General features: G+C 48.9%; 2 protein-coding genes across 3 annotated transcripts in view; one reads left to right on the forward strand and one right to left on the reverse strand.

The window, feature by feature from the left end:
• The first annotated feature begins 5,128 nt into the window (after window positions 1-5,128).
• Window positions 5,129-24,068, forward strand: NIPAL4 (NIPA like domain containing 4). The gene is made up of 6 exons (XM_065918999.1): window positions 5,129-5,347; window positions 8,553-8,792; window positions 12,849-12,905; window positions 14,984-15,074; window positions 18,995-19,155; window positions 20,543-24,068. The coding sequence occupies exons 1-6, from the start codon at window positions 5,311-5,313 to the stop codon at window positions 21,169-21,171; spliced, it is 1,215 nt and encodes a 404-aa protein (XP_065775071.1). The 5' UTR covers window positions 5,129-5,310; the 3' UTR covers window positions 21,172-24,068.
• Window positions 23,891-27,671, reverse strand: part of ADAM19 (ADAM metallopeptidase domain 19) — a 90,219-nt gene continuing 86,438 nt past the window's right edge. For both annotated transcript variants that reach the window (XM_065918997.1, XM_065918998.1), the window contains one exon: window positions 23,891-27,448. In XM_065918997.1, the coding sequence (XP_065775069.1) occupies window positions 27,395-27,448 (54 nt within the window). In that variant the 3' untranslated portion in view covers window positions 23,891-27,394. The remainder of the gene's footprint in view (window positions 27,449-27,671) is intronic.

Genomic DNA, 27,671 nt, shown 5'->3' on the forward strand with positions numbered 1-27,671 from the left:
TCCCACACAGAGCAGGACCAGGAAGAGGTCTGGGAAGAAGTCTCTGGGCTCCTTAAACCAGTGCCTGGGTTAAGAGCACTACTCTGGGGATGCCCAAGCCCAGCTTGAAATTTGGTCCCTGCCTCTGTGTGTGACCTTGGCAAAGTCCTCCCACCACTTCTCTGGACTGCAGTTCCTTCATCTATAAAATGGGACTTAAAATGGTACCCAGTACCCAGAGTCAGGAATTACAATGCCCAGTGCCTGCACAGAGCTTACCATAGAGAGGAAGGATTTGATGTGCTGTTTTAATAATCATGATTGATGCCAGTTGCCTGTGGACCCCATCTCTGGGCACAGTGCTCATTCTTAGGGCCAATCTGAGTGCACTTGTGTCCATTCTAAGCATTATTTCTTAGGCATCTTATGAGTGTAAGACAGTAAAGCTCTCTTTGAGGCCAGCAACCATCCCGGGGAACCACCTAGAGAAGGAGAGTGGGCTGGCCTCTGCATACCAACCATCGAGATTCCTATGATTCCAGGTCAGCCTGGAGGAGGTGATAGCACTCTGTCCATCCCCTCCGTGCCCTGAAGACCAGCTCTCCAGGACTGGAAAGGACCATAAGCTGCATCTTTTCCAGCCCCTTTACCTGGTTTAGGTTGCCAGGAGGAAAAGTGGCCTACCCAAGTCTCATGGGATGTTACTAGACTTGGGACTGTAAGTAGTGTGTGTGGTATTGAAGAGAGTGTCTGCCTTTAATTCTTGGCTTCTCACATTTCAGGCTGTGTCCTCACTGGACTGGAAAATGGGGAAAATAATAAACCTTTGCTTCCCACGGTTGCTGCAAGAATTAAATGAGCATACATAAAATATATAGCAAGCCCTCTACAAATAACATTTCTATTACTCATGTCTTTACTCTGTGTTCTTCCTCCAGTGCTTTGCAGCCACACCACACTTGAAACACCCCGTATATCGATTTTGGAATATCCTCTCTGCTGTGAAACTATGTGGGAATAGGAGCATTGGCCTGGGATGCCAGTCTGGAAACCTGATTGGAACTCTGCCTCTGGGGCTCTGCGTTGCTCTGTAACCTGCCACAGGTCATCTTTCCTCTCTGGCCCTCAGTCTCTTCCTCTGTAAGAGCACTGTCCAATAAGAAAAAGAATGTGAGTCACATTCTATATATATTGGGTTGGCCAAAAAGTTTGTTTGGATTTTTCTGTAAGATCATATGGCAAAACTCAAATGAACTTTTTGGCAAACCCAATAATTGTAAATTGTTCAGTAGCCACTTTATAAAAAGTAAAAAGAAGTAGAAAAAAAGTAGTTTTAATAATTGATTGTTGTTCATTCGCTAAGTTATGTCCTACTCTTTGCAACTCCATGGACTGCAGCACACCAGGCTTCCTTGTCCTTCACTATCTTCTGCAGTTTGTTCAAACTCATGTCCATCGAGTTGGTGATACTATCTCACCATCGCATCCTCTGTCACCCCCTCCTCCTTCTGCCTTCAATCTTTCCCAGCATTAGGATCTTTGCCAGTGAGTCCATTCTTCACATCAGGTAGCCAAAGTATTTGGAGTTTCAACTTCAGCATCAGTCCTTCCAATGAATATTCAGGGTTGATTTCCTTTACGGCTGACTGGTTTGATCTCCTTGCAGTCCAAAGGACTCTCAAGAGTCTTCTCCAGCACCCTAGTTCTGTGTTGTACCTAATGTCGTATATCCAAGAAATAATCATGTCAACATGTAATCAATACTAGGAAATTATTGAATGAGATATTGTATACCTTTTTTTCTTATTAAGTTTCTGAAATCTGGATGATTCTCGATCTGGGGCAATTTTGACAATTGTCTGGAATGTTTTTGGTTATCAGAACCAAGAGGGGTAAAGGATGGCAGGCAGAGGTATGTGTGTGCGACTGGCATCCAAAGGGCAGAGACCAGGGATGCTGATAAACTCCCTACAGTGCATAGGACAGCCCCCCACAACAGAGGTTATCTGGCCCCAAATGGTAACAGTTCCTGTTTTACACATAAAGCACAGTTCAGGTTAGCCACTTTCCAAGTTCTAAATAGCCACATGGAGCTGGTGGCTACCATACTGGACAGTGCAGCTCTATAACATAAAATATTTGGACATGCACTTAAAAATTTTAGCCAAATTCTTAGGAATTTGGGTTTTAGTAAATTTGTTTTCCTGATCATCCCTGAATAAGTGGCCAAATGAGATGTAGCTGGTTCGCCCATCCCTGGCTGGCTAAGGACAGAGCCCATCTGTCTCTGACTGGTTAGACTCTTCCAAAGCTACCCGCCCTGCCCTGGGAGACTGAGCCTGGGCCGGACAGTGGACCCTGTTGTTCTTTTCTGGGGAGACAATGCTGCAGGCCCTGCTACCTGCCTGACAAGGCTATTGTGGCTCAGGGAGAAAAGGGCTTTGTCAGGACAGCAGCCGAGCAGCCTGCAGTTCAATGGGGCCCTTTATGTCTGCGCTCCGGGATGTTCGACGCCGGCCCTGTGGAGGCTCCACCCCCTCCTAGGACAAACAGGGACCCGGAGGCCCAGAGAGGGTGTGGAAGGCCCTCCAATAGATCCCGGTTCCCTCCACCTCAGCCCTTTGCCCTAAAACTTGAAATCCATCTAACTCTGAGAGGCCCTGCTTCAAAGCACAGAGCGAACTCAGTATTGCCCTTAAACTGGGCAAGGGGGCCCCGACCCATACTCTGAAATTTAGCAGCTCCACAAATCACAAGCATGTATACAATTAATGTATTAAAGAACACACATGTATTTGTCTCCCACGATCTAGGTTCAGCTCTGGCACAAGGCAGTGATAACCCAAGATCTTCTCTTGTGACTTAAAAAGCCCAGGCCAAAGCGAAGCACTCCATCTCTCTTGTCCTGTGTCCTTGGAGCAATGCAGTGAAAGTTTGAGGGTTGTACCTTGGCCAGCCTCAGAGATGGCTCTGTTTTATAGCACAGGTGGGATCTGAGTGGCAGAAAGGCTTGGCTAAGAGTGTGCGCATGCTCAGTCGTGTCTAACTCTTTGCGACCCCGTGGACTGTGGCCCGCTAGTCTCCTCTATTTTCCAGGATTTTCCATGCAAGAATACTGGAGTGGGTTGCCATTTCCTTTTTCCAGGGGATCTTCCCAGCCTAGGAATCGAACCTGTGTCTCCTGCATCTCCTACGTTGGCAGGCGGATCCTTTACCACTGCACCATCTGGGAAGCCCAGGTAACAGAAAAGACAGACTAAATTCTCTTATCATGTCCTCCCTCATTCATTTTTCCTGTAATGAAGTATCGTTTCCCAGGAGGGCCAATCTATGTCTTGCTGCTGTGCTTTCCAATTCACGCTGGTCTTGAGAAGTACTCACCTGCATTTGAACTCCGGCACCACATCCCTCCAAGGTTAGGGACAGGCTTGGATGTTAGGAATAAAGACACATGAACTTGGATCTGTTGCTTCCCTTTCCTTTGTAATCTCTGGACCTCTGCCCTACCTACCCTACGCTAGACCCCATGGTAAAGTTTACAGATAATGGATACACACAGACACACACACAGACAGAAAGGAGCAGAAAGGGCTGTCTTATTTGACAGGTAAGGAAACTGCTCCTTCTGGAGACAAAGTAACTTTTTAAAGTCATTCAGTAAGTTAAGGGAAGCCACATGCTGGAAGAACCCATCCTCTAGGCCCAGCTAGAAGGCCACCAGTAAAGGGGGGAGGGTGGTGGTTGGGGAGACAGCTGGGGGCATAGCAGCTCTTTTACTCCTGACACCCTCACTTACTGGCTATGGGACCTTGTGGTGTTGGGAGGGGTGTGTTTCTCAGTATTTAAAATACGACTTTTTCTATTCCTATATAAGATGTTATTATGGGAAACTGGTGACAGGTATATGGGAACTCTCGGTAATATTTTTTTAACTCTTCTATAAATTCAAGATTATTTCATAATCAAAAAATTATACAATTTTCCCTTATCTATACCATGGAGAGTAGCATCCACAGAAGGCTTCAATAAAATATGCCTGTAAGGCTTTAGTACCTGTTTGGGAGTGAGGACTCAGTAAATAACTACTTTAAGAAGCTATTTCCTCCAGGAGGCCAGTGACCTAGCAGAACTGACCACAACATGGCACTCCCATGTCCTCACTACTCAGGAGCACAAGATTATTTTGGCCTAAAATGCCAGGCTTGGTGTGGCTGCTAGGAGCATGCATTTCACTGGGCTCTTCCACTTCCCAGCTGGGACCCTGGGGCAAGTTGCAAGATCTTTCTGTGCCTCAGTATCCTTTCTTTAAATCATAAAGCTGCAAGTAAGATTGTCCTGAGGATTAAATGAACTGGAGACTTTCCAGCACTAAGGCTGTGACTGGCCCATAAGCAAGGAGTGCCCAAGTGTTTTTATGGTCTGGCTCAGTGTTTCTTGAACTTTTTACTAGCCCCCACAGTAACAAATGTATTTCCCCTCAGCTCCATTTTTCTTTTTAATGGTGATTTGGAGAGCCCCAGTCTCTGGGGAGTTGATCCCATTTTGTTTCCCCTATTAATGATACATAAGGGTCTTAGGGGACAGGAAATATTTCTGATTCATTTTGATCTCTAAGCACTTCATTCCCTTCTCTCATTCAGTTTACCAAGTTTCCGCCCCTCATTCATTCCACATATATGTATGGACCATTTGTTGAGTACCTACTTTGTTTGCCTGTTACCTATTAGTGTCCCCGTGCCGATCAGACGTAGGTTGAATGAATGAATAAGGCAGGGAGGCGGGAAGGCAGGCAGAAAGGGGGGGAAAAAAACCAAAAAACCAGGATCCCAGACACCCCTGGCCCGAGAGGGCTCAAGCTGGCAGCAGAGCCCCCTTTGCCACCCCCACATTCCCACTTCCACCTCGGCCAGAAAATTGCTCCCTCTGCAGCCAAGCTGCAGCCCATCCACTGTGTCATCGGGGACGGAACTGGGTGTCGTCTGGCATCGCGCGGCGGGGCGGCGCCCGGGGGCCCGCCCTCTCGCACCCTGTGGTGTGCGGTGGTGATCCTTCGCAGTGCGCCAGGCAGCCTTCACACCCCAGGAGGGCATGCACCCCTCCACGCGCAGCTGGAGCACAGAGCCCCCGGACTGCGGAGTTGCCCAAGAGGCCGGGTGGCTCCTCCCCGGGGACCCTCCCACTCTGGGGCGCGTCATTCTCCCCACCCCCGGGTCCCGACCCCAGCGGTTCCTCGCACCCTGGCCACGCTGGGACAGTTCTCAGCCACCTGCCCCGGAGCCGGGAAGCCGGGGCGCCGGCAGCCCGTGAGTCGGTGCGCGTGCCCAGAGCCCCATGGAGCTGCCGGCGGGCAACAGCAGCTGCGAGAACGGTGCGTGGGGCCGGGGGCGGGACCGGCGGGGACCCGGTGCACCCTGCACTTTGCCTTCCCGTCGCGCTGCTCCTTTCTTCCTCGTCCTCTCCTGCCAGGGGACCCCAAACGGGGCAGGGGGTCCTGACTTGTCCCCCCACCTAGTTCTCAGGCCCGTCTTGGGAAGGAGCAGGATTCTGGCTGACTTTCCCCCTCTTTGGACCTGGGGGGGCGGGGAGGGGGTGAAGAGGGGGGAGTGGGAGAAGGAGGCGTGGCTTGATTGTTTGGAGCTGGTCCATCTAAAGGATTGAGGGGAGGGTGTCGGGGTTTCTTTTATGTGTAGTTGCTTTGGATATTAGTTCCTGCCAAGGCCTGTCTCCCTGGGACTCACCAGAGATAGGGGAGTGGGCACAGAGCCCCACCACCCCCAAACCCATATCCACCTTTTAGGAAAAAGAGGGAAGGAACAACCCGGGAAAGGAAAAGGAAAGATGCTGAGCCTCATGCTCGAGTTATGAACCTGGGGATTGGACTAAGCTCTTCACTTGTATTATCCCAACTAATCCTTAACACACCTCTAGAAGGCAGGTAGATATTACCACCTTTGTCATCGTTCCAGAGACAGGCAGAAGTTGAGGCTCTGAAAAGTCCGATGAACTTGCTCAAAGTAATACAGTGGGGATATGGAATATAAAACCAGGGCTCTTGGATTCTAAAACCTGTGCTTACACCACTGTGCTCACCCCATTTTCTGGCATATCTCCATTTTTCTACCTGTCTTGGTTTTGCAGCCTGTGGAATATCCCTGTTTTTCTAACTTCTCTTCTCCAGTGAAGCTTTCAAATCAGGCCTGTTGGGTGTTAGCTGTCTTTGGTTTTCTGAACAACAACATTTTCAGCCTCACCTTCCCCTGGGGATACTTTCCGGTCCTAGCATATTCTAGGGGAGAAGTAGGGATCATCTGACCCGGCATCCATTTGTCAGCGGCGCATCCTCCTCAGGATTGAGTTCCCTTTGGCCCTCAGCCTTCCCCCCCCCCCTTTTTTTTCACCCCTATGGGAAGACTTGACTTGATGGTGGGCGCTAAGCTCCTTGGCTCCTCTGACCTCCCCCAAACTGCCAAGTCCACCCTTTGGCTCCACCTGCTGGAAATGTACCTTCAGGAGGGCAGGGGAAGGGCGTGGGGATGGGCTTGGACTTCCTCTGGGGAGTTGCCTTCCTTGGCTGGCATCCTCCGAGCTCTGGCTCTTTTCCTGAGCTCAGGGAACTCCCAGGACTTGACTCCTGTCCAAGTTGAGGAACAGGAGTGAGCAGTCAGGACAAGTCTGATTAAGGACTCAGATGGTTTCTCGTCTCCTCTTCTCTGGATTGTGACACAGGTGTGGGGAAGAGAGGTCTCCCACTGCAGAAGATGCCTGGGTGTCTCCTGCTGGGTTCCAGACTCAGTTCTGCCTCCAGGCTTTTGTGAGACTCAAGCAATTCCTTCCCCATCTCAGAGCCTCCGTTTTCCCAGCTGAGAAGAAAGAAGGTTAGATGGTCTGCTGCTATTCCATACTTTCTATGCTGTGGAAGAGAGGTCAACATTGCCCTTACTTTGTTCCACTAAAATGCCACTCTGTGCTCCAGATGTGCCAGAGCTAAAGCTGCCTTACCTTTTGGGCATTGAGGCTCTTCCAGTGCAGGCCCAGAGGTCTGGCTTGGCCCAAGGAGAAGTGCCAGGCCCAGCCTTATATCCTTGGCATGGGAGCTTGGGTCTTTGTAACACACAGTTTGTAAAAGACCTTCTACCACCGAAAGTCACAAATTCAGATGTTTCAAGGGGCCAAGAACATAACAACAATGACTGAAGAGAGCTGGGTCTGGACTCTGGGGAATCGGAAAGATCGTGTCCTATCTAGGGGCAAAAACCCTTGCTGAGCTGCGGCCAGCGGTCACCTGTGTGAGAGTGTACCCAACAAGGTAAGCAAAGGCAGCCCTGAAGTGGAGTTTTTGTGGGGAACCTCCTGATTTTTAAATGTTAGCAGTGAGTTCATATTTTAAGATAACCTTCAAGAGGCTAAGTGGAACCCAGCCCCCTTGCCACCTGCTTTGTGGAGGGTATGTAGTGACCAAGAGCATGGACTTTGGCATTCTATTCACTTGAGAAATAATCCTGGTTTAACTGCTTATCACCAATGTAACCCCAGGTTACTGAACTTATCAGGGCCCCAGTTTCTTCAGGTAAAACCCTGGGCATCATCACTGTACCATTTCTATGACAAGGATGCTCCTAGAAAGTCCTGGAGTAGTGGGCCCTGTGAGTCCCAGCCTATATTTTGTACTGATTCCTTGAACCTGAGCAGCTTCATTCTACTGACTAAGGGTCTGCCCCTCATGCCCAGGTTTGTCCTCTTGTCCTTGCTGTTTGGGCCAGAAGAACCAGCAAGAGTGTGCTGGCTGAAGGGCATGAGAACTGATGACTCTTGCAGACTTGGGGACTTGGAAAGAGAGCCTAGACAAAGCCTGTGTGGGATGGCAGGGACCCTGGTTCCTCTGAGGCCTGAAGGAGGCCCCAGCCACTGACCATGCACATCAGAAGTCTTCGAAGTAAGACCTGGGATGGTTTGTTCTCCTAGATAAAGGTGCTGGTATTTCATCACCTTCAGGCCTCAGAGGGGCTGTGCACTCCAGCCTCACTCCCTCCTGTTACTTGTAGGGACTCCCTGCTGTGGCTGGAGTTAAGTATATGTAAGTGAAGAAGCCTCTGGAAGGGGAGAATATGTGTGCTCCTGAACTGTTGGAGGTCTCTGTGCCCGGAAGGTGGGAGATGTTTCCTGTGGAGGCTAGGAGGTTGGATTCAGTGATGCCTGAGAGCTGGGGGGACCCCTGTTTGGTGTGTGGGAGCAGCTTTCTGGCTTAATGATGAGCTGCTGGAGCTCCAGAGTCAGACAGCCTGTGTTCTTAGACAAGGTTCCTGACCTCTCATGCCTCTATCTCCACATCTATGAAATGAGAATCAAAGACAGTGCTTACCTGACATGTGGTTGGAGGGACCTGATGAGTTCATAAAGTCCCTTGTCTGGAGTAAGCACTCCGTGAACCCTAACTGTTCCTTTTTAGTTTGGAGCCCGGGATGTGAATAGAATGCGGCAGTAGCTGAAGCGTGGAGTCTGAAACAGTGGCCAGTCCCAGTGCTTCTAAAGCACACACATGTCCCCACCTGACTCTCTCACCATGCTCTTCCCAGGTTCCCTGATCAGCCTGTACTGCTCCTCCCAAAGAGTCCTGTGCCAGATCGTCAGTGACCTCCAGCCCGAGGTGCCCAGCAATGTCACCTCCAGCAGCTGGCAGGAGAGGTTCAGAAAGAACTACAGCTTCTACGTCGGTCTGGGGCTGGCCATCCTGTCCAGCTTCCTCGTCGGCAGCAGCGTCATCCTCAAGAAGAAGGGCCTACAGCGACTGGTGGCCTCGGGTGCCACGCGGGCTGGTAGGCTCCTGAGGGGGCAGGTGCGGATGGGGTGTTGGGTGGTGAGCCCTCAGCCAGCCCTGTGAGCCTCTATTCATGGGCCCACTGGAGCAGCTTGCGAGCTGGTCCTAGATGGGCACAAAAGGCTTGCTGTCAGTCCCATTGGGAATCTCCTCCACCAGCAGGAGACCCTCCTTTATAATCCAGTAGTTCATGAGAACTACATGATCAGTTAATTGGGGTGAAGACAGGGAAAAGTCCCAGGGCCAAGACTAAGAAACCCCATGTCTAGTTCCGTTTTTTGTTTTTGGCTGCCCCAGGTCTTAGTTTCGGCACTCGGGATCTTTGATCTGTACGCGGGATCTATATCTGTGGCATGAGAACTCTTAGTTATGGCATGTGGGATCTAGTTCCCTGACCAGGAATCAAACACAGGCTCCCTACGTTGGGAGCATGGAATCTTAGCCACTAGACCACCAAAGAAGTCCCCTGGTTTTATTTCTTACCAGTTGTGTCATTGTAGGCAAGTCATAACTTCCATAAAAAATGGGAATATAAAACTTCTGCCCATAACAGTGTCAGACAGTAATGTGTCCTCACTTACTATCAATCTGAGCTCCTCTATAGGCTACAAAAGAATTACTGAGTCTCTGTCCACTGGGATTTGCTTGTTTGGAAAATAAGATGTGTATCCATGAAACAGTTGTTCAGAAAAGGAATCCTATGTAAAAGAATCTCTCCATTTAGGGACATCATTCATTATGTCCCTACTGTGTGTCAGGTGTCATGCTAGACCTGGGGACACAGTGCCCTTGTGGGTCATTGGGTTGAGTGAGAGAGATAGGCAAGTCAATGAGCAATTGTTCTGTAGCATGTTAAGTGCTATCATGGGGAAAATGGTTTTTCCAGTAGTCATATATGGATGTGAGAGTTGAATCATAAACAAAGCTGAATGCCAAAGAATTGATGCTTTTGAACTGTGGTGTTGGAGAAGACTCTTGAGAGTCCCTTGGACAGCAAGGAGATCAAACCAGTCAGTCCTAAAGGAAATCAGTCCTGAATATTCATTGGAAGGACTGATGCTGAAGCTGAAGCTCCAATACTTTGGCCACCTGATGCGAAGAACTGACTCACTGGAAAAGACCCTGATATTAGGAAAGATTGAAGGCAGGAGGAGAAGGGGATGACAGAGGATGGGATTGTTGGATGGTATCACCAACTCGATGGACATGAGTTTGAGCAAGCTCTGGGAGTTGGTGATGGTCAGGGAAGCCTGGAGTGCTGCAGTCCATGGGGTCGCAAAGAATCAGACACAATTGAGCAACTGATCTGAACTGATGGCAGTATTTTGGAGGGGCATGTAAATCTTAGGCTTGGAGGGTAGGGGAGGCTTTCTGTAAAGGCTAATTTGAGGAGCTGAGACTATATGACATGGAGATAACAAGGTGGGAAAAGAGAAAGATGTAGAATTCCAGGCAGAAAGAACAGCACGTACAAAGAAAGGCCCAGGGTAAGAAAGTGTGATTGATATTAGAAGTTGCAAGTATCATGGAATGGCTGGAGCATGGAGGGATAAGGGATGGGGTGAGGGCCAGCTCATGAAAGGTCTTGTAAACTAGGCTCCAGGGTTTAAGTGTAATTGCAAGTGACGAAAGTTTTAAGCAGGCGTAAATGATGTAGTTTGATTTATGCTTTGAAAAGACCCCTAGCTTCTGGGTGCAAACTGGATTTGGGGGTAAGACTGGAGGCTAAGAGACAAGTTAGGGTAGAAAAACAACAGAACTTGGGCAAGGAAACTGCGGTGGGAATAGAGACAAGTGGTGGAGTCCAGGGATAGTTTTTGAAGGTAGAATGTACTGAGTTTGATGGTGCCTGACTCGAAAGGGAGGGTGAAAAAATGAGTCAGGATGATTCAGAACTCTCCGATTTGAGCAAATGGAAGATGATGGTGCTATTTTCTGAGATAAGGGATTCAGCAGGAGCAGGTTTATAGGAAGATGATGTGTTCAGGTTTGGATGTGTCCAATTTAATGTTCTGCTTGACACTGAGCTTTGGAAGCAGACTCCTTGAGTACCAACTGTAGCTCCTTGGTTCCTGGTGATGTGATCCTGGGCAAGAAAACTCATTTTTCTGTGCCTCAGCTTCCTCATCTGACAGACTAGGGATAGGAATAGTCCAGGCTAAAGAATTGTTGTGGAGATATGTAGTGTGTTTAGAGAGATGTGTGGCACAGATTAAGCACTGGTATTAGTAATACTGTGATCTAAGTGGGAGGGCCTGCCACACAGCTGGATACCCAGGACTAGAATCAGATGTGCTCTAAAAATGGAGAGCTGTGAGGTTTGGGGATAAAGTTGGGGTCAGCAGTCATTGCTGCTCTATCTATCTCTACTTCCGGACAAGTGTTCCAAAGGCCGGAGACCTCCTAAAGTCCCAGAAAAACAGCGGCTTGCACCCAGGAGAGAACAGGGCAAGTATCATTGATCATTCAGAAAGGCAGCTTTCCTGGAATGAGTTTTTTGTTTTTTTTTTTTAATCTGCTATTTTGATACCTTCTGATTTTTCAACTCAATAAAATGCTCTCAGAGCTCTTAGCTTTTATGAGAGATTCTGACTCCTTTAAGAACCTGATGAAAGCTAAGGGCTATCTTAGAAAAATGGGTATTTACAAAAAACCACATTCAAGTTTTAGACAAAACTGTCTAAAGCCCATCCTCCTTCTCCTCCTCCTCATCGTTAACCTTGAGTTTTGGCTGTGTGCAGGCTCTGAGTCCATCATGTGACCAAAGCAGACACAATTCTTGGCTTCATGGAGCTTCCATTTTAGTAGGGGAAATGCCAGAAAATAAATAGATCAAATTATAGACAGTGTCACTGAGGAGAAGAACTGCGTGTGATGGGAGAAAAGCCCAAGGGAGGGCATTTTAGGGGAAGCAGCGTTCAAGCAGAGGCCTGTAGAGTAAGTCAAGATACAGGCAAGTGTTGTTAAGAAGACTATTCTGAACACGGAAAAACACACACAAAGCCCTTAAGGCCAAAACAAACTCATCATTTCTGAAGAACGCAAAGACAGCCGGAGTGGCTAGACTATAGTAAGAAGAATGGTGGGAGATGCCTTTGGAGAGGTGAGCAGGGTCAGAACCACGATCAGGCTTGTTAGGAGTTCTGGTCTTTATCCTAAGAGTATTTTGAAGCCACTGGCCAGCTCTAAGCTGAGGAGTGACATAATTGTTAAAAACCCCTGGCTACTATGAGAGGAATGGATTATAAAGGGACAGGATTGAGCTGGAGGAATCCTAGGAGGCAGTTGCCTCCACCCACCCAGGCCAGAAGTAATAGTGCCTGGGAGTTGGGTGGTAGCAGTGGAGTGGACACGTGTAGATGCTTTTTGGAGACAGAATGCAAAGGATGGACTGGATGCAGACTATGGAGTAGTGGGAGGGGCCAGTGTGATTCCCTGGTTTCTGGATCAAGCAACTAGATACACGGAGATGCCCCTTACTGAGTTTCATTTGGCCGGTTATTGTTGTTTTGGTTGCTAAGTCTTGTCAACTCTTTTGTGACTGTATGGACTGGAGCCCACCTGGCTCCTCTGTCCATGGGATTTCCCAGGCAAGAATATTGGAGTGGGTTGCCATTTACTTCTCCAGGGGATCTTCCCAACCCAAGGATCGAGCCTGCATCTCCTTCGTCACAAGTGGATTCTTTGCCATTGAGCAAACTGGGAAGCCCTCATTTGGTGGGTGGGAACATTTTAAAATCAAGAGTTCCATTTAGGATAGAGTCTGAGATACCTGTGACAGACCCAAGAATTGTCGAGTAAGCAACCGGATACACATCAGGGCTCAGAAGAAAGGATCAGGATGCATACATGAACTAGGGGCATGAGCATCCAGATGGAATTTAAAACTTTGGAAAGGATGCACTTGCCCAGGAGAGGGCCCAGAAGAAAGCCTGGAGGATGCACCACAGCTGATGTGTACTGAACCTTTAGAGACTGAGGAGTGAAGGGAGGGAAGGAAAGGTCCTGGCAAAGTGTGGCCAACCTCTAACTTAGTTCCCATTCCTTTCTACAGTGGATGGAGGCTACGGCTACTTGAAGGACTCAATGTGGTGGGCTGGATTTCTCACGAGTAAGTAGGTCCTTTCTCTCTCTCTCTTTTTTGGCTGTACCAAGTCTTAGCTGCAGCACACAGAACCTTCATTCCCCAAACAGGGGTCAAATCTAGGCCCTGTGCTTTGGGAACTCAATGTCTTAGGCACTGGACCACCAGAGAAGTCCCTGGTGAGTGGATTCTTTGCTACTAAGGACAGTACCCTACTGATGATAGAGGCAAAGATGAAAGAAGGAATAGATGTCTCTATTGTGCAAAATATGCATCCAAGGGCCAGATTTCTAGGGGGGGGAACCTTGATAGTCTTTGCAGGTAGAACATTTCACCTGGCATCTCAGGATACTTTCTCCATCCACAGTCATTCATCCACAAAGCATCTGTCCCCAGAGAGGTTTGTACAGAACTGGTAATGATAAACGTATAATTTCTCAACTTCCCCTGAAAGGCAGGGAACTATGACTGCCTGTCAGAGTCTCCCAGACTCCGACAGGGCACAGCCCAGGACTCCTAAGTCGGCTGTCCCATTCCATAAGCAGTTGTTGTCTCACTTAGGATGTGACTGTTCTGCCACCTAAGGTTTGTCCAAACTTGCACATTCACACATTTCCCCCCACTTTCCACCACCCTTTCTGGCTTTCAAACCCTAATTCTTTGGGTTGGATGGAGAAGTAGTGAGCTTTCTGTTTATAATCCCCTTAGTCAAGGCTGTGGTTTTTCCATTCGTCATGTATGGATATGAGAGTTGGAAAGAAAGCTGAGCACCGAAGAATTGATGCTTTTGAACTGTGGTGTTGGAGAAGACTCTTGAGAGTCCCTTGGGCTGCAAGGAGATCCAACCAGTCCATCCTAAAGGAGATCAGTCCTGGGTGTTCATTGGAGGGACTGATGTTGAAGCTGAAACTCCAATACTTTGGCCACCTGATGCGAAGAGCTGACTCATTTGAAAAGACCCTGATGTTGGGAAAGATTGAGGGCAGGAAGAGAAGGGGACGACAGAGGATGAGATGGTTGGATGGCATCACCGACTCGAAGGACATGGGTTTGGGTAGACTCTGGGATTTGGTGATGGACAAGGAAGCCTGCCATGCTGTGGTTCATGGGGTCGCAAAGAGACAGACATGACTGAGCGACTGAACTGAAGTCAGGTTTTAATCCCTGTCTTAGCCAGAGTTATCACATTCATTACCTGCTTTCAAAGGGCAGACCCAGGTCATTCTCTGTGAGCAGAGAGACAGGAGTCTTCAGACTGGAAACTCATGTGGGGAGAAGTAGACCCTTTGGGAATATCTGTCTAACCACCTGCCTGTCAGTCTAGACTATCCACAACTACTGTGGGAAAGACAGCTCCATGGACCATTTGGTACCTGGAGAATCGATGACTGTGGTTGTTTCTTTATTTGATAATTAACACTTTCTAGTTGTTGTTGTTCAGTCACTAAGTCATGTCTAACTCTTTGCAACCCCAGAGACTACAGCATGCCAGGCTTCTCTGTCCTTACCATCTCCCAGAGTTTGCTCAGGTTCATGTCCATTGAGTCAATGATGTCATCCAACTATCTCATCCTGTTGCTTCCTTCTCCTCTTTGCCCCTTAATCTTTTCCAGCAACATGGTGTTTTCCAATGAGTAGGCTCTTTGCATCAGGTGGCCAAAGTATTGGAGCTTCAGCTTCAGCACCAGTCCTTTCAATGAATATTCAGGGTTGATTTCCTTTAGGATTGACTGGTTTGATCTCCTTGCTGCCTCACTTTTTAGAACTTACTTTAATCATACAGACCAATCATTGGTTTGAGATACCCTTAACCGTGCTTAGGCTAGAAGCCAAGAGACCTCTAGAACAAGAAGATGCCATGTGACCCTGGACTCTAGGCCACCTCCTTATCTTTAAAATGAGAGGATTTGGTCAGGATGGTCTGGGTCTGACCTTTAGATGAGATTTTGCAGGGAGAAAATGTAAGGATCGGGATTATAATGAATGCTGGTCTGGGATTCTGTGAAGGGGTGAACACCGAACAAAGCTGTCTCCACCCACATTCATTTGGGCTGGAGATGGTGCATCGGAGGCACGGTGATCTCTTCTCTCCCTTCATTTCCTAGTGGCTGCTGGGGAAGTTGCCAACTTCGGGGCCTATGCATTCGCTCCTGCCACAGTCGTCACCCCTCTGGGAGCGCTGAGTATCCTCATAAGGTTAGTCACCTCTCCTGCTCTCTCTGACTCCTTCATGTTTTCAGTTGATGTCTGAAACTGCCATATGGGGTCAATTGCTACTTGCAGTCAGGGACCTGGGTCAGTCCCACCTCCCAGAAAGAGGCTCTGCACTGGGGATTGCATGCTGCATGTTGTTCTAACAACCCTTTGGTTGCCTGGGCAGTGAAGGGGCAGGCCAAGCTCCATCCAGGGAAAGGGCTGTCCCTGCCACCAGGCTGAAGGTCTCATGTCAGGGTTTTGTTGCCATAGTAGGAGCAGCACACCCATTGAAAGTACAAACCCTAGATTAACTGTCCCTGAGTTCTAACCTTATCTCTGCCACTTTGTAGTTACAATACATGGCAGGTCACTTAACTACTCTAAGCATCAATTTCCCATCTCCTAAGTGGGGATGTTCATAATACCTGCCTGAAGGCATTGCTTCAAGGCCTCCATGAGATAATGCACAGAAAGTGCATAGTACAGAATCGGCACTGAAGAAGAACCATGGCAAAAATGTGTTTAGGGTTTTTGTCGTTCTTGTTTAGTCAGTAAGTTGTGTCCAACTCTTGTGACCTCGTGGATTGTAGCCTGCCAGGTTCCTCTGCCCATGAATTTTTTTTTCATTTATTTTTATTAGTTGGAGGCTAATTACTTTACAGTATTGTAGTGGTTTTTGCCATACATTGACATGAATCAGCCATGGATTTACATGTGTTCCTCATCCTGAACCCCCCTCCCACCTCCCTCCCCATCCCATCCCTCTGGGTCATCCCAGTGCACCAGCCCCAAGCACTTGTCTCATGTATCCAACCTGGACTGGGGATCTGCTTCACACTTGATAACATACATGTGTCGATGCTGTTCTCTTGGATCATCCCACCCTTGCCTTCTCCCATAGAGTCCAAAAGTCTGTTCTATACATCTGTGTCTCTTTTTCTGTCTTGCATATAGGGTTATCATTACCATCTTTCTAAATTCCATATATATGCGTTAGTATACTGTATTGGTGTTTATCTTTCTGACTTACTTCACTCTGTATAATGGGCTCCAGTTTCATCCATCTCATTAGAACTGATTCAAATGTATGCTTTTTAATGGCTGAGTAATACTCCATTGTGTATATGTACCAAAACTTTCTTATCCATTCATCTGCTGATGGGCATCTAGGTTGCTTCCATGTCCTGACTATTATAAACAGTGCTGCGATGAACATTGGGGTACACGTGTCTCTTTCAGTTCTGGTTTCCTCGGTGTATATACCCAGGAGTGGGATTGCTGGGTCATATGGCAGTTCTATTTCTAGTTTTTTAAGGAATCTCCACACTGTTCTCCATAGTGGCTGTACTAGTTTGCATTCCCACCAACAGTGTAAGAGGGTTCCCTTTTCTGCATACCCTCTTTAGCATTTATTGCTTGTAGACTTTTGGATAGCAGCCATTCTGACTGGCGTGTAATGGTACCTCATTGTGGTTTTGATTTGCATTTCTCTGATGATGAGTGATGTGGAGCATCTTTTCATGTGTTTGTTAGTCATCTGTATGTCTTCTTTGGAGAAATGTCTGTTTAGATCTTTGGCCCATTTTTTGATTGGGTCATTTATTTTTCTGGAATTGAACTGCAGGAGTTGCTTGTATATTTTTGAGATTAATCCTTTGTCTGTTTCTTCGTTTGCTATTATTCTCTCCCATTCTGAAGGCTGTCTTTTCACCTTGCTTATAGTTTCCTTTGTTATGCAAAAGCTAAAGTTTAATTAGGTCCCATTTGTTTATTTTTGCTTTTATTTCCAATATTCTGGGAGGTGGGTTATAGAGGATATTGTTGTGATTTATGTTGGAGAGTGTTTTGCCTATGTTCTCCTCTAGGAGTTTTATAGTTTCTGGTCTTACATTTAGATCTTTAATCCATTTTGAGTTTATTTTTGTGTATGATGTTAGAAAGTGTTTGCCCATGGAATTTTCCAGGCAAGAATACTGGAGTGGGTAGCCTATTCTTTCTCCAGGGATCTTCCCAAACCAGGTATTAGGCCCGAGTCTTCTGCATTGTAGGTGATTCCTTACCAGTGTACCACCTTTAACCCTCACAGTATCCCTACTAATTAGAAAGGAGGGGAGGCCTGAGGCCAAGAGAGGTTAAGCATCTTGGCCAAGGTCACCCAGATCCCCGGAGACTGAGCCAGGATTCCCTCCCAGGCAGTCTAATTTCAGAGTCTGGATGCTTAATCACTAGGCCATGTTTCCTGGAAAATGTTTGATGATTTTAAAGATAACTGCTATTACATGTGTGTGCTTCCCATTGCCCTGTTTCTCCCAAACTATAAGACCCCTCCTCTGTGGGGGTCCTGAGTCCCATTTGAAGCTGGCTCTGATTGTTGCCCTAACCATGGTGCCAGCCCACCACACCCAATACCTGTAATTTCCTGTTTTGTTTTACCAGCTTGAAGGTAATCTTGCAACATCTATACAGTCAAAAACCAGATAGAGCCGTGACTCACACCGCATAGTTGGCTGATGTAGCTGTGATACCACTATTGCATATCTGTTTAGTTTACAAATTCCCATTCCATGTAGTTAGGAGAGGCAGGGAACCCTTCACTTTGTGACCCTTGCCTTTGCTAAGGCCACCAAATGCTGGTAAAAAGGCATCGTGGGTAAGATGCTTTTGGTAGTTTTTGAGGAGAGATGGGAAACATTTAGAGGAGCTTAGACAACAGTCTCCTCTTTTCTGATCTTTTTAAGCAGGACTTGTGAAGCCTCCTGGCTGACCTTAGGTCAGCCAACAGATTTTTACCCTAAAGTAATGCCACCCTTGTAAAGAAACAGAAGCATGCCCCAGTGATCATACTTGTCTTGTCCCATTTCCCTCCCATCTTCCTTCATTTGCCAGCTCATTTGGAGGAATGAAAGTCATATCACCAAAGAACAGCAAGGAACTGAAGGTGTTTTGCCCAGAAAAGACTCAAGTCATAATTCTTCTCAGTGAGATGTAGAGGGAAACACTATAGGCTTTATAATTAGAATTTGAGCTCAAATTCTGGCTTGTCTCTTACCAGTTGTATGATCTTGCCACCACTTAAGCTTCTATGGGACTCATTTTCTCATCTATAAAGTGGGCATAAGTATATTTTTTACTTCTCAGAGTTGTAAAATGTTAGTGAGGCAATAAATAGAAAGTTCCTAGCATAATGCCAGTGCAGGAGATGCAAGATACATGGGTTCGATCCTTGGACCAGGAAGATCCCCTGGAGTAGAAAATGGCAACCCACTCTAGTATTCTTGCCTGGAAAATTCCATGGACAGAGGAGCCTGGTGGGCTACAGTCCGTGGGGTCACAGAGTTGGACACAACTGCACATGCACACATGCAGTGCATGCTGATAAAGTGTGCTCAAGACACAGTGCCTGTAATGGTCATGATGGTTGTTTATACTGGCATATACAAATGGAAGAGGGAATGTTGCAAGGAATAAGATATGGGACAAGTAGAAATTACCACATTTGGGTAATACCTCATAGAATGAACCTATAATGGATTCATCTGCATTGTGAAGGGGTGAGCTGTTTGCCACGAGAGATATACAAGCCAAAGCTGAAAGCGTTTAACATTTGTTTGCAGTGTTACAGAAGATGTGCTCATTGGGTAGGAAGTTAGACAAGAATGCTCTGAAGGGCTCTTCCAACTCTTCTGTTTGGGGATACTCTCCGTCTCTAAAATGAAAGAAATTCACGTGGCTGTTGTCCGCAATTCCTCCAGCCTACACTGTAGCCCCCCCATAAGTAAGTTTTTATTTCAGACATTTTCAAGGGGTCCAGAAAAGCTCCCACGTGGGAGAGCAGTGAACCCTCGCTCAGACCCGGCCTTTCTCCAGGATTCTGGGGCCAGCCTGGCTACTCTGAGCCCTTTCTCCTCTTCTGCACACAGTGCCATCTTTTCCTCATATTTCCTGGGGGAGAGTCTGAACCTCCTGGGGAAGCTAGGCTGTGTGATCTGCGTGGCTGGTAGCACAGTGATGGTGATCCACGCCCCCGAGGAAGAGAAGATCAGCACCATCATGGAGATGGCTGCCAAGATGAAAGACACAGGTAGGTTCCGACTCCCCTTGAGCAGGAAAGTGCCGGGGGTGAACCCTGGGGAGGGGCTGACTGGGTTATGGCAGTCTCAGGTGCTGCCACCTGGAGGAGGAGGAGGACGCGAGTTTGGGGAAGAAAACTGATGGGCTGGTACTAAGGCTCGTTTACAGGGTCCCACTCTGGTAGGTATTGATGCTGTTTATTATGTGATGGGTACTGTTCTAAATGCTTTGTTTGCATTGTCTTAGTTCAAATATCGTAGACTGGGTGGCTTATAAACAACAGACATTTTTCACAGTTCTGGAAGCCATCATCAAGTCCTTGATAAAGCCCTATAGTTTTGTTCATGGACATCTGTGTCCTCACCTGGTGGAAGGGTCAGGGGAGCTCTCTGGAGTCCCCTTTAGAAGGGCCACTAATCCCTTCATGAGGGCTCTACCCTTATGACTTAATCACCTCTGGAAACCCTCACCTCCAAATACTGTCACATTAGGGATTAGGTTTCAGCATATGAATGGGAGGGGGAAGTCAGTCAATTGAGTATATTATCTCACTTAATCTCACAGAAAAAAGCTCCTATAGGGAAGGTCCTATTACTATTCCTATTTTACAAAGAGGAAACTGAGATCTTGGGGATTTAATGAAAACTTGTACAAGTTATTAAAAAGTTGTGTTGCTGGGACCAGAATCCATGTTTGGTTCCAGAGCCTAAATTTCCTTTTTTAACAACACAGATTTGTCTTTTTTTTTTTTTACTTATTTTTATTTGGCCATGCCACAAGACGAGCTTCCCAGGTGGCACTAGTGGTAAAGAATCTGCCTGCCAATGTGGGAGACATAAGAGACCTGGGTTCAATCCCTTGGAAGGGAAGATCCCCTGGAGGAGGGCACAGCAACCCACTCCAGTATTCTTGCCTTGAGAATCCCATGGACAGAGGAGCCCGGTAGGGTCACAAAGAGTCAGACACAACTGAAGCGACTTAGCATGCATAGTATGAAAGGGCTTCCCAGGTGGCGCTAGTGGTAAAGAATCTGCCTGCCAATGCCGGAGATGCAAAAGATGTGGGTTTGATCTCTGGGTCAGGAAGATCCCCTGAAGGAGGGCATAGCAACCCACTCCAGTATTCTTGCCTGGAGAATCCTATGGACCAAGGAGCCTGGTGGGCTATGGTCCACAGGGTCGCAGAGTCAGACACAACTGAAGAGACTTAGTTTCCCTACCAGGGATAAACCCACACCCCTTGCATTGCAGGTGCAGAGTCTTAACCACTAGACTGCCAGGGAAGTCCTCCAGAGCCCAGATTCTTAATGTGACATCCCGCTGCCATGGTGGGGGGGAAACTCTAGATGCTGATGGCATCCTCCTGGCTCAGGTCCTCTCTCTTCCTCCCCAACAAAGGGTACATCGTGTTCGCTGTGTTTCTGTTGGTGTCCTGCCTCATCCTCATCTTCATCGTCGCCCCACGTTATGGACAAAGGAACATCCTCATCTACATCATCATCTGCTCTGTGATCGGGGCCTTCTCCGTGTCTGCCAGCAAGGGTCTGGGCATCACCATTAAGAACTTCTTCCAGGGGCTCCCAGTTGTGCGGCACCCTCTCCCCTACATCCTGTCCCTCATGCTGGCGCTTTCGATCAGCACTCAGGTCAACTTCCTCAACAGGGCGCTGGACATCTTCAATACCTCCCTGGTGTTCCCCATCTACTATGTGTTCTTCACCACGACGGTGATGACCTCCTCCATCATCCTCTTCAAGGAGTGGTACAGGATGTCGGCCGTGGACATTGCGGGCACCCTCTGTGGCTTTGTCACCATCATCCTGGGTGTATTCATGCTTCATGCTTTCAAAGACCTGGACATCAGCCAGAGCAGCCTGCCCCACATGCACAAAAACCCACCTGCCACTCCTGCCCCAGAGCCCACTGTCATTAGACTTGGAGACAAGAATGTCCTGGTGGACAACATGGAACTCTCCAGCACCCCATCACCAGAAGAGAAGCCCAAAGTGTTTACAGCCCATTCGTAAAGCCTGAAATAGAGAAGTGAGAGGATGAGCCCCATGGTACAGCCTGACTGCTTGATTTCAGAGCCACCTGGGTTACTTCCAACACAACTCTTACCAATGGGCTCTTTTCTTGAGACTTTCATTTATACCTCATCGCTGTTTCCAGGAGAAAAATCCCTACTCAATGAGCAGTGGTGATATAACTTCCTGGAAACACAGCCTCAGTGACCAAATACCCTACTTTATTGGTGCCAGCAGGTCCCCTGGACCTCCCTTCCCACTCGTTTCCTCTGTGTTGTGGGGAAGAAGATCGGATTTGACCCACTGAATGTAGCGCAAGCCAGGAACTTCCCTGAAACGCTGGTCATCAGGAAGTTCTCCTCCTGAGATTGACTCACTGGCCGCGAGTTCGAGGCCGAAGTGCACCTGGCTCCCCGAGGCCCAGAGAGCAACTCGCCATGCCCCCCATCCAGAACTAACAGACACACAACTCTCGTCAAATGTCTTGTTGCTGTTGCCACCTCATCTTCGGAGACAGAAACAAGACCTCAGCTGACCTTCTTACTGTGAAAGCCTCCTGATGTCTCAGGGAATCCCTGCCACCAGCCCCATTCCCAGAGCAGCCAGCCTGGAGCTTAGCATCTGCTTCCATCCCACCACCCTCACCCTTCCCTCTCTGCTCAGACTCTCGCAACCCCGCTCCTCTGTCCATGGGATTCTCCAGGCAAAAATACTGGAGTGGGTTGCTCTGCCCTCCTCCAAGGGATCTTCCTGACCCAGGTATTGAACTCGTGTCTCTTATGTCTCCTGCATTGGCAGGCAGGCTCTTTACTGCTAGTGCCACCTGGAAAGGCCCCTTCCCTCTCTAGATGCACCCCAAGGAGTTGGTCAGAGACATTCAGGTGGTTGTCCAAGAACTCAAAACAACACACCACCACCACAACAAAAGGTGCTTCCCAGCCGAGCTGTGCTGGCCAAGTCCAGAGTTTCATTCTGCCTCACTCTAAGAGTATAGCAGTTGCACCATTCTTAAAAGTAGCCTGGTTGTTGAGTAGAATGCACTTTCCTTTTCCTCAAGGAGTAAACCACAATATGATTTGGGGAGATGGGGAGAAGAGTGAGGAGCAGAGTCAGAATTTGGCAGAGAGCAGACACAAGCTCTCTGGAAACCAGGGGCTAACCTGTGTTTATTCTGGTGGCCGACCAAGAACCCAGGTGGGAAAGGTAACCTCTGGGTGTGTGTGTTTTTTTAAAAATGCAGCATGCAGGATGTTAGTTCCCAGACCAGGGATTGAACCCATGCCCCTTTCAGTGGAAGCACGGAGTCTTAACCACTGGACCACAGGGAAGTCCCCTTCTGCAGTGGAAGCTCAGAGTCTTAACCACTGGGCTGCCAGGGACGTCTCCTCTGGGTAACTTCTGGGCTGAAGCCTTAGAGGCTTGGCCAGTGGCATCAGCTTTGAACTTCAGTGACCAAGTTGGGGTGTAAGCTAGGTACAGGGTGTCATTCTGGCCATGGACCAGAGTGCCGCCAAGTCCCCACTCTACTGAGGAGCTGCCCACCCTGGGAGGAGGTGTGTCACAACTGCTGTCCCACCACTGCTTTGGGGACTGCCCGTGGTCCCCCCACATATGGCTGGAGGCAGTCAAAAAGCCAAGAGCAGCTGGAGAGAGAATTAATATCGTCTCCCTTCCGGTCTTCTTCCCAGCAGTAAGAATGTGACAGTTGATTCAAGGACCATTGATATGGAGGTAAGGGAGTCAGTATATTTGTCAAGAAGGAAGCCCTGGCCTTCAGCCCCCCGAGCTGGTGTAGAGCCCCCTGTGTAACTCCATACCTGTGCCTGTGTTTATGTCCCGGGCCCTCAGCACAGCCAAGCCCAGGCCAAACTCCTGCTGGCCTTAGAGCGCCAATGAACAGACTGGCTTTCTGCACGCATTGCAGCCTCAAAGCTCCAATTCTGAATGACTGTGGATTTCTCTCTATAACTAAAATCAATGCAGCCCGTTGGATGTTGAGAATGTCCGTGATCTGAGGGCCCTGAGAGTGTGGTCTGCGGGGTCAGTAATAAAGACCTCTGAGTGTGTTTACATCTTGGCCCTCCTTGGACATGGAACAATTAAACTGGTTCTTCTAGTGCGGGGGGTGCCCAGTCTCTGGAGAGTTGTGGCTGTCAAGGAGGTCCTGTCCCTCCCGTGTCTTCTGCAGCCCAGCCTTCACTAAAGAGGGAAAGGTTGTCTGGGGAATACAGTCCGCCGAAGACTTCTGCACATCCCTTGTTTTTTTGTTGGTTTGTTTTTACCATCCCTTGTTAATGCCTGAGCCCTTAGGAGGAACCAATCACAATGCTAAGAGCCTCCCATGAACACTTTGAAAGTGAAGTCGCTCAGTCGTGTCCGACTGTTAGTGACCCCATGGACAGTAGCCTACCAGGCTCCGCTATCCATGGGATTTTCCAGGCAAGAATGCTGGAGTAGGCTGCCATTTCCTTCAAATCCTCAAGGTAGGTCTGTATCACTCATGTCCCGAGTGACCCCAGACCTACTTAAACTAGGCCAGCCTTTGTCCAGGTGCAAAGACCAGCAAAGACCCCAGGCTTCTCTGTGACTCAGGTTCTCCCACGGTGGTCTGACAGGCTGGGTGGATGGTCCCTGTGGGAACTCTTCTGAGGAGTCCTCAGGGATGGATCCTATCCAGGCTAGCCAGTGCAACATGAAAACAAGAGCTGTCAAACCAGCCAACATTTCAAATGACAATTTAATTAAATACAAACAAGGAAAAAAGGCACCATGGCCCATTCAAGTATTTTGCATAGATATACAAATATTGTAAACAATTAATAGGTGAATGAGAGAAAAGAGGATCTGTTTTCCGTGAACAATCTCCCAAATAAAAAGAAAATTCACATTGCCCTGGATCCCAGACACAGACGTACGTACACACAGTGGGTAGTGGGAGGGGTGTGTGGAGGGGTGGCTCTGGGGGCACTGGGCGTGGATTCTGCAGAGCCTCGCCTTTACGAGGCTCCCTAGGGAGGGGTGGGCACCATTCCAGTTGGCATAGTCTTGGTTTTCTTGGGTGTCCTGCAGAGCTGTTGTACATATATTTAACGCAATCTCTGACTTTAAAACCAGTCCCCGATTTAAAACATGAGAGTCTTCTATACCCCCGGCAAAAAAAAAACAAAAAACAAATTCTGACATGGGTAAGAGGCGGCTTTGTTCTAAAGGATTACAGCAAGATACGGAGAGGGGTCATGGCCACAGTGGATGGGGCTACGACATCACTGTAAGATCTACGAGACACTCTAAGGTCTGCAAGGCTCTCAGAGCTGGGGCAGAGAGAAACTTTTCTTTTACAGGGAGTAGTAAACAAGGCTAAAAAGAACTGGAGGTAAGCAGGCAGTTACCACTGGAGCCTAGTGCCTGGGCTAAAACCCACTGAGACAAGGAGAGTCAATGCGAGCTCCCTTGAGGTTTACATTTCAGAGATGCCTCCCAGGCTCTTAAGGAAAACAAGTCTAGGGTTGAAAAACTGGTAGGAGGCTAAATTAGCTTCTAAAAAGATTTACAGTCTCCATCTGAACAGAAGGCTGGTTAAATCACTCCACCAAGCCTCAGTTAAGATTCTTTCCTCCTCATCAGACCCTGAGCATGGACTTGCTCGCGTGGACTCGCCCTCGGCCAGAGCCGGCATCAGCCCCTCCCCCAAAGGCTGACCACAAAGTCTGTCCCTGAATGTGGTTCTTTCCAGCCATGCTCACTCCTTCCTATAAAAGGCCTCTTCCTTCCGAGCTGTGAGATGCTTACAGATCTTGCAGCCGCTCAGCTCACCCGAGCATTCTCCTAAAGCAACTGCCCCGGGCCCCTGACTCAACATTCCCTTCCCCAGTCTTGCAGTAATCCCTGCGAGTAAAGTCTTTCCTTCCCTAAATCCATACTGGGTTTTGTCACCTCCAAGCAGCACATGGACACAGGAGGGGAAAAGCGGGCCACAGTAGCCAGTCCTGTCCCCCCGGGCAGCCTCCCTGGCCTGCCAGAATGGTGCCTCCTGCCTCCCTGAACAGAACAGGAGAGTAACAGTAAATAGAACAGGTTGCCAAAAGTCTTACCAGATTTTAAAAATTCAACCATCTTCCAGTTCACAGTACAATTTTTATCACATGGAGGTGGTATTAAAATAATGGAAAACACACACACAAGAAAGCAACAACCCAGGTCTCTTTCCGGTTTGGTTCCAGGGAGGGTGGATTTCAGATTCAAGAGGCTCACACCTCAGAGCCTTCTACCTCCTAATGTGGGGGAGGAAAGCTGGACAGAACCACAGGATCATTGGTGAGGCATGGGATTGGGATTAAGAGTGATTTTGGTGGGGGAGGTGTTTTAGCCTTTCATTTTCTGGGACCCAGCCTTGAGGCCTGGGGCATCTAGAGTAGCACGCTTAAATGGAAGGCTGTCCCCTGACTTCACCAGGAAGTGAGGATGATGGATATTGGGTATGGGGCGCAACCAGGACCCTTGTCAGCAAGACAGAGGTGTGAATATCACCAACATCATAACTACCTGATTACCTGAGGGAGGAGAACTTCATTTCCTGAGCTCTTCCTAAATCCACCCCAAGAGTGCCCCAGGTGCACAGCCCAAATCTCCCACCTGTCTCCAAACCCAGAACAATGATTAAGCACCCATTGTGTATGGAGAGCTAGACTGGGGCCCTGGGCTAGTGATTGGGGGTGAGAACTCAAGCCTCTTCCTTGAACTGAGGTTTTCAAGAGCAAACATCTGTTCATTGCAGGAGGTGGGCAGCCCCCAGATGCCCAGCACCTTTCTGGGGTGGGAGACAGCCCCAGAGAACCTCGCCGGTGACTCTGACAATTGTCCCAGCCTGCAGAGCACCGCACAGCCCCCCTCCCTGTGGGGAGGACAGGACCAGAGGAAAGAGCACAAAGAAGTGGATGAGGAATCATCTCGCTGGTCCCGGCACAGACTCTGTTCCATCAAGGCTGCATCTCTAGGGAGCGCTAGAGACAGGTCTGCTCTCTGCTCAGAGGACAACAGTCCTGCCTCGTCGGTGATCAGCCTGGGGATAGTTGGGGTTCCCAGGACATCCGCTCCCTTCCCTACACCTGCTGCTGTCCCTGAGGACCATGCTTAGATTCAGGGCGGGGAGTGAGAAGAAGACCTGAGCTCTACTGAGGTCACAAAACCATGGACAGTAAAGCCAGGAGCTCACAGCCATGGCCCGAGGCCATGCCAGTCATCACTCGAGAAACCAGGAAATCCCGGGGCCAGCTGTCAGGCAGGACCCTGACCTGCAAGTCACAGCACCAGGTTCCAGGAAGTCGGGACTGCTGGGGAATCGTGTTCCACAGCACCACACGTTGGGCAGGTCCAAGAACGCAAAGAGAAATCAAAAGCACGAGGCACTTGGAAAGTGCAGAAAAGAGAAAACAGAGCAAGCAAGAATCATGGCGAGCGGATGGCGACCTTTGGCTTGACGGCTCAGAGGGGCCCAGGCTGTGCTCCCCCTGCTGTCTAAACGCCTACAAATAGTACCTGTCTGAGTCAGAGTGACCCGTGGGAATATGGGGAGGTAGGGGTTTGGGGGTGGTGGGGGTGGTAAGGAGAGGACTTGATTTGTTCACATGTGAGCACTGAGCCAGGAGTTATGACCTTGACCAAGCCCTGGGCAGTGGGAGGGACCCCTCGATCCCAGAGCTAAAAGGGAGGCTAAGTGCCCGCCTCCAGCCAGCCTGGGACCACGGAGGAAGATAGAAGCAATAGAAAGCTCTCACGTGTACCCTCCGCCACAGACGTGGATGGATGGCTTCTCCAAGTTGAGTCCTGGCCTGAAGGTCTAAACCAGTTTCCCAGCTGGGCTCCAGCTCGGACCACCGGCACCAGCTGGACTGGCACCCCTGGGGGGGATGGCCCAGCTGGAGGGTGGATGGGGGAGACGCAGCCATTCGTCCTCCTCCGCTTTCCTGTTCCTACCTGGGGCTGCATATTGCACAAAACAACACTTGGATGCCGTGGGGTAGTAGTCACTCTGGGCCCCTGAGGAGGCCGAGGAGGCACTGAGTCAAGAAGGAGATTTTCAGAGATGCGCTGGTACCAGGAGGAGGGGGGTGGGGGAGGAGGAGCTGAGAGGTGGCCAGACATGCTTCTTCCAGAGCCCATGGCTAATGGCTCCTCTGTGGTATTCAAAGTCCTCAAGGGAAGGGAGAAGCCCCTGTAGACGAGTCTAGATTTTCGAGCTAGTCATCCCCACAGCCCTCTGTGATCTGTATTCAGGAAACTGGGGCAAAAAAGAGAAGAGGGAGAAAGACGTCAGATCCGTGCGGATTAATGGAATCAGTGGGGCGCTGTCCTCTTGCTTGTGACAGGTGAGCAGACGTGACAGACAGCGGGGAACGACGGTTTCTACAGAAGTCTGCCTACGTGTCTTCTTGTCCATCAACTCTCCAGTGAGAGGCATGATGGTGCCCCCACCCCTCCTGACCCCAGCTGATCAGCTGTCC

The sequence above is a fragment of the Muntiacus reevesi genome, chromosome 1 (assembly GCF_963930625.1).
Source record: "Muntiacus reevesi chromosome 1, mMunRee1.1, whole genome shotgun sequence".
NCBI classification, from domain to species: Eukaryota; Metazoa; Chordata; class Mammalia; order Artiodactyla; family Cervidae; genus Muntiacus; species Muntiacus reevesi.